Source organism: Podarcis erhardii (genome assembly GCF_964252035.2).
Source record: "Podarcis erhardii genome assembly, chromosome: 3".
Taxonomy (NCBI): Eukaryota; Metazoa; Chordata; class Lepidosauria; order Squamata; family Lacertidae; genus Podarcis; species Podarcis erhardii.
Window position 1 is genome coordinate 79,538,910 of NC_138507.1, and position 19,635 is coordinate 79,558,544.

The window sequence follows — 19,635 nt, forward strand, 5'->3', positions numbered from 1 at the left end:
AAGGATTGTATGAATTCCATATATTCCTAGAGTATCTTTATTTGTTCTATAATTTAACAATAATACACCTATAAAATAATTACATTATAGTTATAACATTTCTTCCATTTTGTTTTCATTTATAAAACAAAAATTTAAATAGTATGAACCATTACAAGGTCAACTCCACTCTTTCATTTAAGCATAAACTAACCAAAGGGCACATGCCCTCCCCCCTGCAGCATATATCTCTTTTTTATCACAAATTGGTAAGGAGCCCATCCCCCTACAGGATGCTTTCTTTTCACATTTTTCCTCATGTGGTTACTGAACAGTTACTGTTTTCCAGCCCGAGGAACCCGATATTAGGTTTCATTTCTTCAAGAGTCAGCCATCCTAACCCATAAAAGTGTGTGCATTACGCTACAGGCACTCTAATCTTCCTCTCCCTTCCACTTTGTCCAAACTGTGCTTTGGTAAACCTTAGAGTAAGTAGTGGAATAATGTTCGACAATGGCAATCTCCAAAGCAAGCCTCAGCCTTCTCTGCTGTGCATTCCCAACTGCAGATCTGCCATTGTGTAACACCAAGGGAGGGGGAAAAATTATATAGGGCCAGCATACCTGCCCAATCCCTCCTACCCGTGCCAATCCCCATAAACCGATTGGTGAGCACTAACAGAGATCAGTCCCCCAAAGCCTCTTAAAACAGCCGGTCTCACATAATAGAGAACTGTGCCACTGAACCCTTGAGTTGGCACCAAACCCACAGCTCGAAGCAAACAATTTTGTTAACCCCTTTAGTGGTCATATCCGAGGGAGCATAGGAAAATAGTCCTCAAAACATTGGACTCCTTCAGCTGCAACTGCCGTGAATGCAAAGTTCCAAGATACGCAATAGGTCATGGCTTTTGGTGTTGCCCAACCAATTTAGGAATCTCAACGGCCACATTTGGAACATACTAAAACCTAGCATGAGACACTGAATGAAATCAGGATGACTGGGTCACTTCACACATTACATTTTCCCTACATAGATACAATTCTGTTCATTGGAAATAACGTTTGGTTTAAATTACTCTTGGTGTTCATCTCAGTAACAAAGAAATGCAGCATTTTGCTTTTCTGCTACTGTGTTTCAATAGTTACAGATAGGTAGCCGTGTTGGTCTGCCATAGTCAAAACAAAACAAATTCCTTCCAGTAGCACCTTAAAGACCAACTAAGTCAGTTCTTGGTATGAGCTTTCGTGTGCATGCACACTTCTTCAGATACACGCATACTGTGTATCTGAAGAAGTGTGCATGCACACGAAAGCTCATACCAAGAACTGACTTAGTTGGTCTTTAAGGTGCTACTGGAAGGAATTTGTTTGTGTTTTAATAGGTTAAACACAATGTTGTTTTCTTCCCCAAAAGTAGTGATTCAACACAGGTTAGGGTAAGGGAATTGATGGAAGGAAAAAATTAAATTAATGCAAAATCTACTGAGAAAATAAACACTAGCAAAACTCTGTAATTTTCAGGGAATAATCTGGCCCAACAATTAAGGTGTTTTGTTTTAGCCCTTCAAATACTTTGTCATCTCCCAAAATATATGTGGTTATGTCTATATTAACAAGTTTAACAACAATTTGCTATAGCTGCATTACAAGTGAAACATTGCTGTGGAAACGTGAGGCAATCTAGCTGAAAATATGCATAAATCCATTTTCGGTCTCTTTCTCTGTCGGAAAGTGGCAGGTTGATTATCTCCATGGAAGATAAGGCCCATGTGCCTTATCAGTCAGACCAGACAGAACATAGTTGTCCATAACTGTTCTTTACTATATGTATCCACGTCAGCATTACAGCCCAAGAAAAACAGCATTAGGCAGTCAAAAACGAAGTGAAAAGTCCCCAAAATGAGAGGGAGAAGCTATGAAGAATTCACTGGACCTCTCTCTTCATCCAAAAGGATGGATGGAGTGAAGGCCAAAAGGTTTCCCACACAGTGGAAGTGTTAATTTTGGATTTAAACCCCTGGCCACCCATACGTTCATTTCCACATTTGATGCTGGGCTTCACCTTGAGTGACACAGACCCAGTGGCAAAACATCTGCTTTGGTAAATAGATTATGAACCCTCTGAATAGACCAGCCAAAGCAGCCTTTACTTCCAGGTGGCCAATGGCGCTGCTCCAGAAATGACTCGACCAGGAGGAGGAAAAACAACCATCTCGTTTGTCTGTGAAGGAAGAGAGGCCATGGCGACTCTGGCAGGGGCAGCTGCCAGCCCTCACTTTCGCTGTTTGCCTGCGCTGCTCAGGTTCACAGACATGCACCGACATTGCTTGACTTTCTGGATTTTCTTAAGTCGGAAAGGTGGGTCTAGTTCAGGGCACTCTAGCTCCACTGTGAAGGAGGTCACCTTCTGGGGCTTGCAGAAAGCGCAGGACTGAAATGACTCCTCCTCTTTTTTCACGTGGCGAGGGATATAGAAGGAGTTGCATTGCCCGTAGCAGAAGCGGTTGATGATGGTGCGGCTGAGGCAGCCCTCCTCGCTGACTGTCTGCCTCAGGGCCTGCGTTTTGCACCAGTCACTTTTCAGGTACTTCCTCTCTGTGACAACCAGGGCCTCCTGGCTGGAGGCCAGCACCTCTTTGTGCAGATGCTGCCGCCGCTCCGAGTTGTTGCTTCTGCTATCTTTGTACGGGGAGGGAATGGCTCCTGCAGGGCGATTCTTCCTGGTTTCCGACACTTGAACCAGAGTAGACACAAGAAACAAGGAGAAAGCTAGTTTCCAAATCATCCTGCAATAAAACAAGACAATCAGGATAGAAGATGCAAGTTCAAAAAAATAAATAAATAGCCAGTGTCTTTTTATGCATAGGCATAAGATTGTCATCCATAAAGTGAAAAAGGAAAAGAAAAGACATGCCAAGATTTGGTAATAAACCACTAAGTGGCCCTAATAGATAGAAGAACAAACACGTACAGCATAGAAGAAACACAATGTTCCCCACTGTTTGCATACCCTCCAATATTTCCACCCCCAAAATCAGGATGTCAGGAGGGGCACACATTCTGGTCTGGCACTCTGGCAATTGGCAGAAGGATCATGCCACAGCACCTTCTGGTCCAGCGCTCTGGTGGACCAGACTCTGGTGGTCTGACTTGTGCCAGACCACCAGGCCCCAAAACGGGACAGTCTTTCATCCAAAGAGAAGCCGGGATTGGCTTCTGTGATCTGGGACGTCCCACTTAAAACAGGACACTTGGCAAGTATGTGTTTCTCCCCTCTTAGTATGATCTAGGCTAGTTGCACATGAGGATATTCAGCCTTCTTGAAGCAAGGAAACAAACAGGTCTGGTCCTCCACCCTGCTGCACAGCGAGATGCATGCCTTTGTATCTGGATGTTGGAAGCACAATTCCAGTAGCTGCACAGGCTCACACAGATCAGCCCTAGAGAGGTTATTTAAACAATAACCCTTGGATGCTCTGAGGACAGCTCTTATCCATGAATCTGTGATGTTTTATAGAACTCTGGGAGTTATAAAACCCCTCAAAGTAATTCACATGAAACATATAACCAGAAACAAGGTTACCTTTTAAATCAGGTGTAGGGGAACCTCTGGCCCTCCAGCTGTTGCTGAACTACAGCTCCCAGTATCCCTGGTCATTGGCTATTTTTGGTGGGACTGATGGGAGTTGTAGTTTGATGATGATATCTGGAGGGTCACAGGTTTCCCATGCCGGTTTAAATGCTGCAAGGTATAATAAAAGATTAGAAGTAAAGTTGTGCTGTAAGACATTTAAAAGTATGGCTCTGCCTCTACTTCTATCACCTGGGACAGAGGAAGAAGAGCAATTAGTAGCAGTAGCAGGGGGAAGGAGGAGGAGGAGAGGGAGATGTCTGGATATTTCCTGCATTGCCATTAAGCCACCTAGAGTAAAACTGATTAGTTATAGGCAACACACTAACTACCTAGCCCAATAATGGCATGAAGAAAAGCAAGGCCACAATTCATCAGTCCTCTGCACAGCAACATACTCAGCTCTGAACAGTAAATCTCAAGCTCCGAGGAGGTGCATTGCAGAAAGGTGATTACATAGCAAATTGTGTCTGGGTGATTGAAACAAGTCGGCCAAGTTCAACTGTTTCAGGGAAGGACAACCCAAAACCATTCACTAACCAATCTGGCCATGGGAACATTTATTTCCAAATTGCCTCTGAGAGAATTTGCTCTAAATTTGCCTTGCATTTTGTATTGTGATTCTGGAAAAATAGAATCAAGCCCTTTTCTTCTTCCTTGGCAGTCTTATGCTAGTTCACCACTGAAGGGGTGCTATCTTGAGAGGATGCAGGATGGCTGTTGGGCTAGGTTTATGGGAAGGAATTGTTTGTGAGAAATGGCATCTTCCTTGAAGATGTGCAGTTAATGTGATTTGCAGGATCACGGTGGTCCAATTGAACAAGTATGGTCCAGCCTTTAAAGATGTGGGAAGATGTGCATATTTTATGCTGATTCTGTGCATGAATGTACAGGTTGGTGCATAAGGGAGAGTGGGAGTTGAAATTGGCATGGAAAAATGGGGGGGCACTTACCTAAGCAGAGAATTGATATCAAAGTCTTGAGCCATTCAGTCTGACCTTCCACAGGTAGAGAATGTGGTCTTACTACCTGAAAAAGAAAGCAGCAATTATTTTATGCTAGTGAAACGGGTGACTAAAGGTTTGTTTATATTTGTGTATGACGTATTCAACTGAGCTACACTGAGTACCCCTTCTTCCTAAAGGTATTTCTTGCTAAATATCACAGATTTCAGAATCACATGGAAATCTGTGATGCTCACTTACAAATGAGTGTGTTTGGGATCATGGCCAGAATGGGAAACTATTACGTTAACCAAAAGACTCCAGCCAGTCTTCAGGGAAGTTACAGCTCTCTCTACTTGACCGAATACTAGGTTATCATGGCCAAAACCATGGGATGTTAACTGGATGTTCAGGCCAAATTCCTTTTCAATCAGCTAATTACAGCTTTCTCTGGAGATGCAACTGAATCTTGTATTATTCCTTTCCTTCCTTTGTTGCCAGCCCCAGAAACATACAAACAATGAGTCAGAGCTCATTTGATTATTCCAAAATCACGCTATTGGAAAATGAACGTGCCCCATTACTTTGAATTCTAGGCTTTTTGTGCATGCTGTTTGGGATACATAACAGCTAGAAAGTAAAATAGTTACTGGCTGGCTAGCATTTGAACTACGTTGTTTCCGGGTTGGTCATGTGAATCCAAAGCCCTCTGTGAATATTCTGGCTGTCAAACAATTCAGAAATAAGGCTTTCCTTTCTGCCCCTCAGCAAAAAGGGCTTCCACAAGAATTCTGGAAAACCTGAAAGAGGAAGGGCCTAGCAAACATCGTGCACCCTTTTCATGAGTTATTTGGGAAAGGGAGACATTTCTCTACACAGTGACCCTACTACAGCTACGTCTTCTATTGTGTCCCATTCTTTATTTGTAGACTGACATAAAATGTGTCTCTGCTCCCTCCCACAGTTCTACCCTTAATAATAATATTTAGTTCCTGAACCTTCTTAAAATTATTGTTTCACTGCACTGTTGCTGCAAGAGATCCCATTGGCTTTCCCCAGCACTGGTGTAGGCAGAAGTCTGCTCAGACCACAGCATCCTGTAAAGACAGCCCAATACATTTGGCCTCTGAAGCAGAAAATCTGAGTGGTTCTACAATGGGGTAAGAATTGTCAGTTTACTATCCCCTGCTTAAAGGCTCCCACAAATCTGCCACCTGAAGTAATCAACCTCACTCACAGTAGAGCTTGCAATTTCTGGTAGCACTACAGAAATGGCTATGAGCAGCAGCAATTCCATATTGGTTATAAACAAAATGGATTTGGGGACCAAACTTGTACTTTTTATTTCATTCAATAGCCCTTACATTCTAGGTGGAAGCTATTTCTATAAGCTGCTAAAATTTAAAGCCTTAATTATGAAACGACAGTCAGGTGAGCTCCATTCCTCTAGAAGCAGAGAAGTGGAAATGGAGAAAGCAATCTTTTACAATCTTCAAAACAAAGGCACAAAATGTTTATAGTGGGAATGAGATTGCTGCTTTTCTCCCTTAGGATAGGAGGGCTTTGATCCTTTTATTATGTTCTTTGTCTAAATAGCCCTTAATGATATGCTCCTACCACAGCAAGGGATGTCAATTTTTAAAAACTGTTTAGCTCACGTAAGACCTTACTAATCTGCACAGTTGGTAACCAGCACTGAAAGGGGATTTCCTTCTGGCACCGAAGCATAGAGAGAGGAGTGCTGAACTGGAGGTTTATTTAAACTTCAAATTAACTCCTTTCTTCTGACAAGACGTGGAGCTGCAAGTAATGATCATTATCAGACACACCTTTCACAGGCAAGACAGTGGACATTTGTCTCACTGGTTTTAAAAGCATAGTTTGAGGCCCCTTCATCTCTGACAACAGGTATATTTATCTATTCATTACATTTTCATCTGCCTCTTCCTTCAATAAGTTCTGTGGGCCCCCACCTCCAATACACCATTTTATCCTTGCAACAATTCTGTGAGGTGGGCTAGATGGGGAGATATGGGTTGGCCCAGGGTCACCCCACTGGTTTCATGGCTGAGTGGCCACTGGACCCTCCTCAGTCCTAATCTGACTGTCTTAAACACTACACCACCACAGTGGCTCTTTCTGTTTCAGAGAGTTTGCAGGATAGTTTACAGCTTCTACTGTGTATGGCCTCATCACATCCCTGAAAGAGAGGTCACAAGCTGTCAGACCCAGATGCAGAAGAGTTTGTGGAGGAAAAGACAGAATGAAACATAAGCTGCTACCTTATCCTGAGTCAGACAATTAGTCCATCCAGTCCAGCACTGGCTACTCTGCCTGGCAGCACACACACACACACACACACCCAATAAGTTATGCTAAACTTCATATGTGCTCTACTCCTGACCTATCAAATAAGGAGCAGGGTTCTAGCTAAGTATACACAAGGCACTGGAAGAGCCAATACTGAGGCAAGTCTGTGATAGGGAACAGAGACTGGCAAAGTAACTTTTTCAGACCAGATAGCAGGCCTGATTAGCAATGGTAGAGAACTGTATTTTGTCTCATGAGTTATCCTGGCCTGTTAAGATTCACGAGGTTCTTGCACATGCCTCCTTCAGCCTGAGCTCAGGGACAGCACCCAGCTTGAACTCCTGTCTGACACACTCAGTGTAATGTGCTTGGTGCATGAATGAATACATAGCCCATAATACAGAAGGAGGCCAATTCTTGAGGTCTAACCACTAGAGAAGGCTGTGTTCCTTCATCACAGGGAGAATAACCCAGGCCTGGCACATAGAGGTTTGTATAATATCTGCAGAGCAGGATAAAGCCTGGCATGCAGCAGTTGCAGTTCGGGTGACTTCAGCATTAGTTACTAGATAAGCCATGACTGGCAACCTCTCTTTGCTACACAGCTATTAAGTGTGCAGAATTACACTTCAACTCAGCCTTGGGCTTTCCATCAGCACTGGGCTTTGGCAGGCATAGACTACAGGCCAGCTCTTCCAGTCTTGCTTGCTCTGAAGTGAAGGGCCTTGAAACAGTCACTTCACACACAATGTTCAGCCAACACAATAACATTTTAAATATTGTGATATGAAGATTAAACAGGGGCCCTCTGTTTTACGAAAGAGCTCTCTGGCTCCATGGAACACCATAGTCTTGTTATGTCCTTTCCTTTAAAAAATAAAATAGAATCATCCACTGGTTGCAATGGGACTGGGATCCTCCCAGGAATTAAAAGGCTGCTGAAGAATGTTGCCTTGTCGTTTACAATGTCTGTCTCTCAAGTATTGGGTAATATGCAAACGACTGCCAGACCTCTGTTCTGTTGAGTATCTTTTGACCTAGCAGAACTCTGGAGCAAATTCACCCGCTCTTTTATCTTCCACATATCATGGGAACACGAACTGTAACTTCCCACCCTAATAAATAAAGGGGTGCTTTGGGAAGCCAGGGTCTGTGGCTGTGGCAACAGCAAAAGGGGTTTCTTCCCAACACTAAAGAAGTACTTTTCTTGCACCCCAATCCCCCATAAATTGTGGCCCTCCAGATGTTGTTAGGCTCCAACTCCCATCAGTTCGAGCCAGCATGGACAATTGTCAGATATGATGGCAGTTGTAGTTCAACAATATCTGGAGGGTTGCAGGTTCTCCGTCCCTGCAATGCACCCTCCCTCCACACACCCCATGTAAGGGGCATAAACTTACCAAGGGTTAAAAAAAGTTTCTGGATTATTTTTTGTTTGTTTGTGGACCGGGGGGGGGGGGTGGAGGTCTTGCTGCTATTAATCACAGACAAGGGAATGTTTTTCTAAACTTCACAAGGCTAGATGAATGCCTCACATTCAGAAAAACATTAAAAGAAAACTCTGAGGCAAAAGTGGTTTCAAAATGGTGGAAGCTGCGAGGTAAAAAGCTCTTATTTCAGTAGGTGCCTGTGACACCTCAGTTTAACTACTGAGCTGGCTCAAGATATTTTTTTTCTGACTAAGGCAGAACAACAGATGGCACGTCTGCCCTCACACAAGTCATGGTATACAGAACCTAAGGCTGGACAGGTTATTTTGGCACCTATGGCAAATAATACCATAAACCTTCCTTTTTACCTCGGCTTTTGGCTCTGAATTTGAAAGGTTTACTTTCAAAAGGTTTACTTTGTTTTGTTTTAGTTGATTGTATTATTATTATTATTAATAATAATAATAATAATACAATAGTTGATTGTATTCATTGTAATTGGTTTTAGCATTTCTATTGTGTTTGTGAGACTGTGAGTAAAGCAAGTATTACGTTTATAAAGAAATATTTATGGCACTCTTGCTGTAAGGTATAAGCTTCCTGCATAAAGATACCACAACATCACCCACAGATGGAGAAGCATCATGAGAGTCTGCCCACACAGTGAGTTTTTTGTACCTCCAAGTGAGTGAAGTTTATGGCTTTGGCCCATCCCACTAAGGCATGGATAAAATCCAGCTACTCATTATGCCATCAGAGCTTGGTCCAGAGATAACATTATTGTTGAGCTTTTGCTCTACATTGACTTCCTGCCCGCAAAGCATATGAATTTAAATATTTTATTAGTGATTGAGAGGCCTGTGCTGACCATATCTTGGAATCCTCTTATATCCCCCAGCTATTAAACGTAAGCACTCTGCTTTGTTTCTGTGTGCATGCACGCACTACAGTTTTCAAAATAAGATAAAATAGTGAGGGGAGGGGAGGCAAGGAGGAGGTAGCAGGTGAAAACCTTTTGGTAGCTGTACCACAGCTTCTGTGTGATATCTCTGATCTTAGCTACAGCAGGTCCAGCAGATGCTGCCATTTAAATGAAAGACTTTGGGAGATGAATATCCTGGCTGACTTTGATTTAGGGGAGGGATGTCAAATAGTTGTGTGCCACATTCTTCCTGTATTATTATGCTTCTTAGTACCAGGTCTCCATTTGCCATGGATACAGCCATGGCATAGGGCCTTTGTTAGTTTCCATGGAAACCATGCCTTCTAGAGGGGAAAGAGATGTAAACCAAGGACAAAAACACAAATAAACAAGATAAAGAATATGTAGTGATACAGGGTGCTATAAAGTTTTTATTGGCACTTATTTGGAAAGACTGGCCAAGCGAACAGCAATAAAATTTTATACCATAATGAACACTTTTCTCCAGTTTTGCAGCAGAGGAAAAATAAAAATGAAAAACAACAATCTAAGGAAGGAAAACCAGACTATTACTGGCCATGTTTGTTTATCACATTAGATTCTATGGCTTTAGAAAATACCGTCAATAATATTGTTCTGTATAGTCAGAAAGATGTGACTCTAAGCAAACCTGCTCTTCTACTCTCAAACATTTCTAAGCAAATGTCTGCTGTACCACCCAAAGTCTGCCTCCCAGTCAGAAGGAACAAAAACTCAGGTTTATCCACACTAAGAGAATGTTTTGTTTTTGTTTTTTAAAAATTAAAGTTCTGTGGAAAGAAGACTCTTGGGGAAGGGGAAATTTTAGGTGAACCCCATAGTGTTGGGGTGGGAAGATAACAGATTCCCCCTAAAGTGCCTGGAATTAGCTTGTATCATGTACATGAGCTATGGTCAGCAGGCTATCCTAGCCCATGCAGTTAAGATGTGCTTTTCAGACCTAATGGGAAAAGAAGACATCAGTTTGGCAGAGGGAGGGAAACAGATGGTAATGAGAGGAGGAAGATGAAGATGAAGAGAACAGGTACTCATTGTATATGCAGGAGTCTACAAGGTGACTCACATGGATGTGCATATGCAGCGCACATCCATTTTTAAAGGGGGAACCCCGAAGTTGTTAACCTTTTTTAAGGGAACTGACACCATGCATATCTCTCCTCAGGAAAAGAAAACAGGAAACATATGGAGCCCAGCGCAACAAAGCAGTCCCAGGCGTCAACATCAGCCACTGAGCAAAGCTGGGCACCTCGTGGTGCAAGCAGCGTGCACTGGGCCAATCCCAGGCGAGCAGGAGGGAGGAGCCGGCTGGCCACCTCAGCACCTCGCTGGCTCGCTCACCCCCAAACTCTTGGTGCAGAGGCATCTGCAGTAGAAGAGCCTGCTGCGGCACTCCGACCGACGGGTGGGCTCTTCCCTGGACTCCAACTCTCAGGCCCCAGACTCTCGGCCTGGCACCCCTGAGAGCCCGGCACCCGAGCGCCCAGCACCCCTGGTGCCTATGGTTAAGACGGTCCTGGATGTGCATGAGTATGAAGGGGCATGGTGGCCTCACAGAAAATTTCATTTCCCAGAAAATGGAAGAAGCTACAAAAGGGTCATCTCTCTTGGACCTGGTCCTCTCCAACATGGAGGAACTGATTGATGAAGTGAAAGTACAGGAAAGCTTGGGAGGAAGTGATCATGTCCTCTTGGGTTTCATGATACACAAGCAAGGGAAAGCTAACTAGTTGGATGTGCACTCTGAACTTTAAGAAAACTGATTTCAGAAAGCTTAAGGAACTACTGAGTGAAGTCCCATGGTCAGAAATACTCAACGAGAAGAGTCCAAGATGGATGGGAGTTTCTTAAATGTGAAATACTGAAGGCACAAAGGCAGACAATTCCAACAAGAAAGTAAAGTAAGAGGCACCTAAAGGTGTGGCTGCATAAGGAGCTTACAGATGGACTGAGATGTAAGAAGGGAACATGTAAGAAATGGAAGGAAGGAGAAATCACAAAGGGAAGAGTATATGCAAGTAGCCAACAGTTGCAGAAAGGTCAGATGGGTGAAAGCTCAGAGTGAGCTCAGGTTTGCAAGAGAGGTTAAACAAACAAGCAAAAAGCCCTACATTGCCAGGGACACGAGTGCTTCAAGAACTATCTCTTCCCATATGAATATGTCCTCTATTTGACTACAAAGACCTTTCTCATTGTTTTCCTCTCTCCTCCCCTCCCCTCTCCCAAAATGCAGTGGGTGTCCATAAGGGAAAGGCCTTTTTCTGTTGCAGCACCCAGACCATGGAATAGCCTGCCTATCCTGCTTGGCTTTTTAGGATGTTAAGAGACAGTGAACAGTACTCTTTAAGTGAACTTGTGTGCATTGTTGTTCATTCATGAAATAAATGCATGGAAAATCCACCAGACAAGTGTGATCCTTCCGCCTATTTTGGATGGAAGGGTGGCTCCATCTTGCACATCACTAAATATGAGGAAATGATCTAAAAAAGATGGCATGCATTTTTGCATATTGCTAATTTATATCTATAGAGGCAAAATTATAAATAATTACTATATAGAAATTTCACATGCATCACCATAGTAGATTGTGACCAGGCAGCCAGCATGTCTACTCAGTCTGCTATCTAGGTATTAACTGCTGATGGGTGACTTCAAGGTCCCCGTTCTCCTCTTGTTGGCTCTTTATCTTTAAATAGGACTTGGGCAGGGCAGCCCTTCAAACAGAGGACTCCTTCAAAGAGAGGTCCGGCCTCTGTAAAGTAGGGCACAATGCCCACCCATCCTTGACCAGCCATGCGTATATTAATGCAAGTGCTTACCCAGCTCATACAGCTCATACACCACTTCTATGGTGTCAAGTTCAGAAATTTGGTTATCACCTGACATGATCGGTTGAGGAGAATATGCAGTCCTAGCATCATGCATATTGCATCTTACATGAACCTGGTGAGCTATGTGCAATTCTTACTTGTGGCACCTGATTTGCACAAGGTATCATATGGTGGTGCTGTGGGTTAAACCACAGAGGCTAAGACTTGCTGATCAGAAGGTCAGCGGTTTGAAACCCCGCAACGGGGTGAGCTCCCGTTGCTCGGTCCCTGGTCCTGCCAACCTAGCAATTTGAAAGCACGTCAAAGTGCAAGTAGATAAATAGGTACCACTCTGGCGGGAAGGTAAATGGCGTTTCCGTGCGCTGCTCTGGTTCGCCAGAAGCAGCTTAGTCATGCTGGCCACATGACCCGGAAGCTGTACACCGGCTCCCTCAGCCAGTAAAGCAAGATGAGCACCGCAACCCCAGAGTTGGTCACGACTGGACCTAATGGTCAGGGGTCCTCAAGACTGGCCCTGGCCCTGCTAAGGTTATTGCAGGTTATTGCAGGCCCCAAATGTCAAATCTGGGCCACAGTTTTTCTAGTATTGTTCAGCACTGCATTGGTTTATCTGTAACTCTAATTGGAAGGCAAATGTTCACTCAATAGGCTGCAAAGGGCTCTCTGCTGCCTCTATGGTATACTACTTCTCTCTTATTTAATACACTGCAGTAGCTGAAAGTATGGCTTAGAATGTGATCCACATATTTTCTTCAAAGGTTAGGCAACAGCTTTTTTCTAAAGACAGCGAAAATGTGACAAAAATGTCACCATATTAAAAGGCATTTTTATTTAAGAAGGTCCAATCGTGAGCCAACCATTTTGTGGAATTGCAATCAAATAATTGTAGGATTTTTTTATTTGTTTTTAGGAGTAACCTTTTGCATTTTATTTCATTGTATATTGTGGTGTCCACTGCTTAGGTAGCTTTTAGCAGTGAAGAAGTTTATAAATCTGTGAAACAAATGAACAAAATAGTGAGGAAGCTTTTGAACTCTCCAGAAGTCTTCAGACTGGGTGCTAAGTAAATTGGGGGAGGGGAGAAACTGAGGGGGAAGCTTGATGTTGAAGCCACAAAGTCTGCATTTAGTCACAGTAGCAAGATAGAGTGTAGGATGAGCTAGCAGACTTTGTTGGATTAGGATCAACTAGGTGCCATGCTAGGATTGCTGGGGGAATGAAACATGTAAGAGCTAATCCCAAATTTTTGAAAATATAAAATCCAGCAGTAACTCAGCTCCATCCTAAAACTGTGACTAAATGTAGACTTTGTGGCTTCAAAATCAAGCCAATTTTTACTCTCTCTCCTCCTAATCATGGATTCTGGATTATTATTTTTTAAGGATGAAAACAGCTTTCTTCTCTTTCTCTTTCTCTTTCTCTTTCTCTTTCTGTCTCTCTGTATGTGTTGGAGAATATTTATTTTCTAGTATACTATGTTCCTGCACCAGCACTGCACAAGTTGGAATCGGAGGAAATGCAAACGTCACACAGAATCAGTTTCCTCAAGAGATGCTTATTGGTGGTAAAGCTGGTGACAGGTGCTCTTCTTTTTGCATCCCTCCCTTCTATATATAATTAAATGCAGCATACTAGGGTCCCTTTAAACATCATGACCTCCCCTACGGTCCACTGCAGTCTCTTAACAGCAAGTAATAGTGTTTTCCTGCATAAGCATCTATAAGACATGGTTTGTTTATTTGTCCATTTAATCCAATATTATCTTCAATAATACCCCCCTTTATAGTATACTTATATTATATGTAAAACAAGTAAAATATGAATTAGTCCTGCATTTAGCACACTTTAGCTGCCCCCCCCCACTTTCTTCTTGGTGAACCACTATTAAACATTAAGGTCTTCGATTAACCATAGTTTTCTGTTAGTGCAGAAATGGGAAGCTATGATTACCAGGTTTGGAACAGGCCAGAATCAAAACTCAAACCATGGCTTAATATCCTGGTTTGTTCTGAACCTAGTAACCACAGTTTCCTGGTTTGACATGACAGGAGATTATTGTTAGTTGGTCTTCCTTATTTATCCTTGTGCCATGAAGGGAAAGGGTGGCACAAAGAGTGTCTGGGCAGACTAGTTCAATATATTCACAGCTTTTGGAAGGGTGAATTTTTGTCAACCAAGAAAATGAAGGCTTGTCTGAATAGTTCCCAAGCATAATCAGTACAGCTTGCATGTGAAGTTGTTCAACCTGATCTGAAGAAACAAAAGTGAATGCACAGACCACTGCTTTGCCCTTGAGTTGCAATGTGATTCTGCTCCTCTCATTCCCAGCAAACTGCCGTACCAGGCAAATTATTTAAGCAACACAGAGCTGACCCTAATCTTCCTTTGGTGCAATGTAAACCCCGGAACAAATGAAGAATTCAGTGACTGTACCATAGAGCAGTAATTACAGCTTATCTATTAGGAGTACGTCTTGGTTACATGGCAAGCCTGTGTTGCAAAAAAATAAATCCTACCTATAGTGATGGATTTAATTTTTGAACAACTCCTGGGAAACCGTATCGGCAGCTCTGAAATAGGGCTGAGCTGGTTTGATTTCTGCTATCACACACGACTGATTTGACAAAGAGGGATAGCCGTTGAGTTTTCTTTGACTCAAACAGCCCTGGAAATTTTGTCTCCTTTTCTTCAGCATGTGAACTGAAATTGACCAGTGATGCATACTTATCTACCACCAACTGAGCAGTGCAGATTTCTCATACTGCTGAAGTAGTTCTGGATGGAAACATAAGACACTTGCTTTATGCCAAGTCAGACCATTCATCCATCAGTAGTGTCAACACAGTGACAGTGGCTCGCTAGGATTTCACACAACTTTTCCAACCCTACCTAGAGCTTGAACTGGAGACCTCTGGTGTGAGACGCAAGTGCTGCGCAGTGGAGCCATCGTCTTTCTTAATCAAAACAGAGGGACTGGCCCCCCAATCCTCCAATCAGAGTTCTTGGCTGATGAGAGTTGGTTACCCTGGCCTCAGTCTGACACTAACCACTACAGCAGGGGTGGGAAGCCTGGAAGCTGCATTCCTTCATGGAGAACCTTCAGGAGGCCACAAGCCATTGGGGATGCAAAAGGAGTAGCAAAAGTGACCCCTAAATTTGCACATCCACATAAAGGTCAGTGGTTTCTACACACATTTATATCTCCCTGTTCTCCAAGCAAGAAACATTATGAAGGTTCAGTGATATTTTCCAACCCAGCAAAGGCACTCAAAGGGGGTGTGAAGGAGGGCCGGTGAGGGGTGTGACCTAGCAAAAGTGCCTGGCTTAGGGTGAGTCCTGAGGGCTTGTTATTGTTGTTTTAGTTAATTGCTTTGCATCTAGAAGGTTCCATGTTCAGTTCCTCATTTCTCTCTGGCTTTGAATTTCCAGCTGCAAAAGACCAGTCCCAGAATCTCTGGAGAAATGCAACCAGTTGGAGTAAATAGTTCGGCCAGATCTGATAAGGCAACTGAATTTAATGAAGACTGTTCTTCATTAAAAACAATAAAACCACGGAGCAGTTTTCACAGTACAAATAAAACCTATAAAATCCCATCACATCATTAGGATATCAACACATACTGTACACTAACCCAATTGTACAGTACACATTCACAATACCAATAGAAAACCAATGGCCTAGCACCCAGCATTTAAAATGTGAATGAACACATTTTAACCTGACAACAAAAGCTGGACACCTGACACACCTTGAAAGGTAGAGTGCAACACCTATTGGTGAGACCAAAACAACAACCCTCAAAGCAGTTAAAACAATAAAATCAAGAAAAATTCACATTGTCAACTTAAGTTGGTCTCAGAAGCATATGCAGATCCTGGAGAGTAGGTGTATAATGACTCAGACTGGGGGAGAATGTTGGGCAGTGAAGTGGGCAGTATGTTATAGTGAGGAATATGAGAGCATGGGCAACTGTGGGGTGCTTGGGGTGCTCCTAGGCCTCCTGTGACAATGGTGGATCCAAAAGTACCTCCATGCTAAGCAATTGCTCCTTCCAAAGAAGCACGAGCCCATCCAGAGCAAGCTCATTTTCCAACTCCCAGACATGGAACTCACACTCACGCAAAATGTCCCACCTAACCCCACTGTTCTGTGATCTACAGAGGAGGACGGGACTTGCTCCAGTTGCCTGGGACTTGATATGACTAATGGCCCAGGATAGGAAAAGGAAAGTGGCTCCTCTACTTCACCACAATGTGCACAGAGAGCACAATACATGCTAGGTGAAAGCAAGAGCCAGAGGGTTAACCCCTCTGCAGTGCCCAGAATCAGCACAGAACAGATTGACTTCTTTGGGCCTTTTGTTACTACCACGTCTAATGCCTCACAAAAGCAACAGCCGCCAACATCAAGGGACCCAGCAAGTGATCTGGATCCTGTGAAGTCTCTGATCAAAGCGGAGCTTTCGGGATATCAAAGCAGGTTGAACAGAACACGGTCTAGTGATATGATATGAGGGACCGGATTTAAGGCGACCACGTGACACCTTTTCATACACCTATTTATTTCAGCTTAAAAAACAAAGTAGGCCCTTTGATGATATTGCCCCTTTAATGGATTTAATGGTACTGCATTAGCTGCTGGCTGGTAAATGATGAGTTTTTAATGGCCTCATATAACTTGGCTTGCACGGCCCTTATCATGAATCTTGGAAGGACAGCTAAAGCAGAGGTCAATCCAGGGAACAAGCCTGCAGGAAGCCTTGGGATTCAGGGTAAGCTTGCACCAGGATCTCCAAAAACACACACAATTGAGCGGATGAGTTTTTCAGCACTGCTATGCAAGCAACCCTGATGTTCCATTTTTATCAGAAAGCTCTTCCATCTGCTCCATGCCATTGCTGCTCTGACAAAGCTGGGAACAAATATACTTGGTGCCAATTTCATTAGTAACAGAGGTGTAAAATGAAGATCTTGGTTGCTGTTCTTGTTTTTTTCAGATATGCTTCTATTATTATTATTATTTGACAAAGTAAAAATCATACATAAATAAGAATAAAAATATGCACCCCACTACCAAGACCATTCCATTGTAACTAACCAACCTCCCAAAATTTCAACACCTCTTGCGATGGTTTGAACCCTTTCAGATATGCTTCTAACCTATGAAGGAGCGACAAACTGCAACCAGCTATCAGATAAGGCAACCAGAGGAGGAGAAAGAGAATGTGGAACATGAGATGAACACACAGAGATGATCTGTAGCTCATTGGTAGAGCAACCACCTTGCATGCAGAAGGTCCCTGGTTCAGTCCCCAGCATCCCCATGTAGGGCTTGAGGTGTTACCTGTCTAAAACCAAGGATCATCACTATCAGTCAGTGGGTGATAGCCGGTGCTTGTCCTACTCAGAGTAAACCCACTGAAGTTCATATACATGACTAGGTGGACACCATCCATTGCCTACAATACTGAGCTAGGTGGACCAATGATAGAAGGCAGCTTACTATGTTCCTTTGACCCAGCAAATTAAGGAATATAATAATAATAATAATAATTTATTATTTGTACCCCGCCCATCTGGCTGGGTTTCCCCAGCCACTCTGGGCGGCTTCCATAAAAACCAGAAATACACTAAAATATCACAGATTAAAAATATGTTACTGATGGGCACACAAATGATTCTGAATAGTAAAAAGCCACATCATCTTAAAGTACTTTCAGAGTTTGCTATGTATACTATCACAGAACTCTTGCAATTTAGTTGCTCCAGCTTTGCAATGATAGTACAGAGGTACATACAGATTATGAGGGCACCTAAGCCTGGACAGTTCCTGTTCTGAGATAAAACACTTTTATCATCAAGACATACATTTGGAATAGATTGCTCACATACAGAGCCAAACTGTATGTGACATTAGTTTGTCCTTGAGTGCAGTGTGTGTGTGTGTGTGTGTGTGTGTGTGTGTGTGTGTGTGTGTGTGTTTGCATCAGAAATAGCCAGTGTGGACTGGGGGAGGGGAGCTGGTCTGAACTAGGGCCTTGGTGTGCAAGAATTTAGCCCTTGCGTGGGGTGGGAGGAGCACTAGACTTCTCTAGGCCTAATGATAGTTCATGGGTTGAAAACATCAACTCTCACTGGAACACCAAGACTAGTAAGGAGAAGGAAAACCCACCCAGACCTACTGGACCAAGCCTGGAGATCCAGCAGACGTGAGAAGAAAATGCTCACCCAACCCTGCTTTGAAGCTCCATGGGGCAACAACAGAGTAGTCCCTGGTTTTTATAAGCAACAGAAGGGGAAAGGAATGAGGTAACGGAATGGATTGTACCACTAAAGACTGTGTGGCCTTTAAGGTAAGATAGGTCCAGGACACTTATATACCAGCACTGTAAACTGAACCCAGAAACAAATTGGGAATCAATGTAATTGGTGCAGAATTGGTGCAGTACATTCTGACTGCCTTGCTCCTACCAGAATCCTTTCAGTCACATTTTGTAGCAATTGTGGTTTCCCAAACGTTAAAGGAAGCTCCATATAGAGAGAATTGTAACAGGGCAGTCTGAATATAGCAAATGTTATGAATATAAACTGAGGTCAGATTCACCTCCTTTGGGAAAGACTATAGCTGGCAATCTGGTAAAAGGTGCCCCTAGCCTCATGGTATGCCCCACGGAGGACCTTAAGGTCTGCAAATAATAACACCCTGAAGATTTCAGGCTCCAGGGAGATTAGACTGGCCTCAACCAAAGCCAGGGCCTTTTCGGCTGTGGCCCCGGCCTGGTGGAATGCTTTCTCACAAGAGACTAGAGATTTGTCAGCGTTCCACAGGGCCTGCAAGACGGAGCTGTTCCACTAGGCCTTTGGTCGGGGTTCAGTCTGATTCTTTTCTTTCTGTACAAGAACAAGCACGAAAGAGGCCTCCTAGCCCGCTCACAGGTCCTTTATAAGACCAGTGTTAACAGTTGGCCCAGGAGAATATTAACCACTCTCAATTTTACCTGTGGACTGCCATTTCTCCAGATTTTAATTTGCTCTGAACTAATTTTAAGATGTATTTTAACTAATTGATTGCCTGTTTTTATGTTCTTATGTTCTTTGTATACTGTCTTAGTTTCATGATGTAAGCCACCCTGAGCCTGGCTCTGCCCGGGGAAGGCAGGGTACAAATAAAAAATGATAATGATTATGAATATGATTATTATCAGCTGAGCACCCATGCCAGATCCAGGAGCACCCTAAAATTCTGCACTTGCTCCCTCAGGGAAGTGTTGTCCCACCTAAGGCATGATGTATGCCTCCACCCAGGCCAGCAGAGCTCCCAACACCCACCTAAAAATGTTAACTTGTGTAGTTCTTAGTGACTTTTTAACATATTCCCTCTTAAGAGAGTAAGCCTATTTGAATCCATCAGGAATGTCCTATATGTGCCTCATTAAAACATTCACATTTCTTTGATTAAGTTATCTGTGTAAGGAGTTTTATTAAGCTAGGTAAATATGTGTGAAGCCTGGGTTCAGCTAACAGACATCTTTTAAAGTAAATCAAATAAG

The 19,635-nt window shown here is 43.2% G+C and overlaps 1 protein-coding gene across 1 annotated transcript in view; it reads right to left on the minus strand.

Moving 5' to 3' along the window:
* Positions 1 to 1,418: 1,418 nt before the first annotated feature.
* The window catches only part of GREM2 (gremlin 2, DAN family BMP antagonist), a 32,881-nt gene continuing 14,664 nt past the window's right edge, over positions 1,419 to 19,635 (minus strand). Inside the window, exons 2-3 of the mRNA XM_081856397.1 lie at positions 4,566 to 4,641; positions 1,419 to 2,767 (exon numbers count right to left, since the gene is read on the minus strand). Of these exons, the coding sequence (XP_081712523.1) occupies positions 2,254 to 2,767; positions 4,566 to 4,600 (549 nt within the window). The 5' untranslated portion in view covers positions 4,601 to 4,641 and the 3' untranslated portion in view covers positions 1,419 to 2,253. The remainder of the gene's footprint in view (positions 2,768 to 4,565; positions 4,642 to 19,635) is intronic.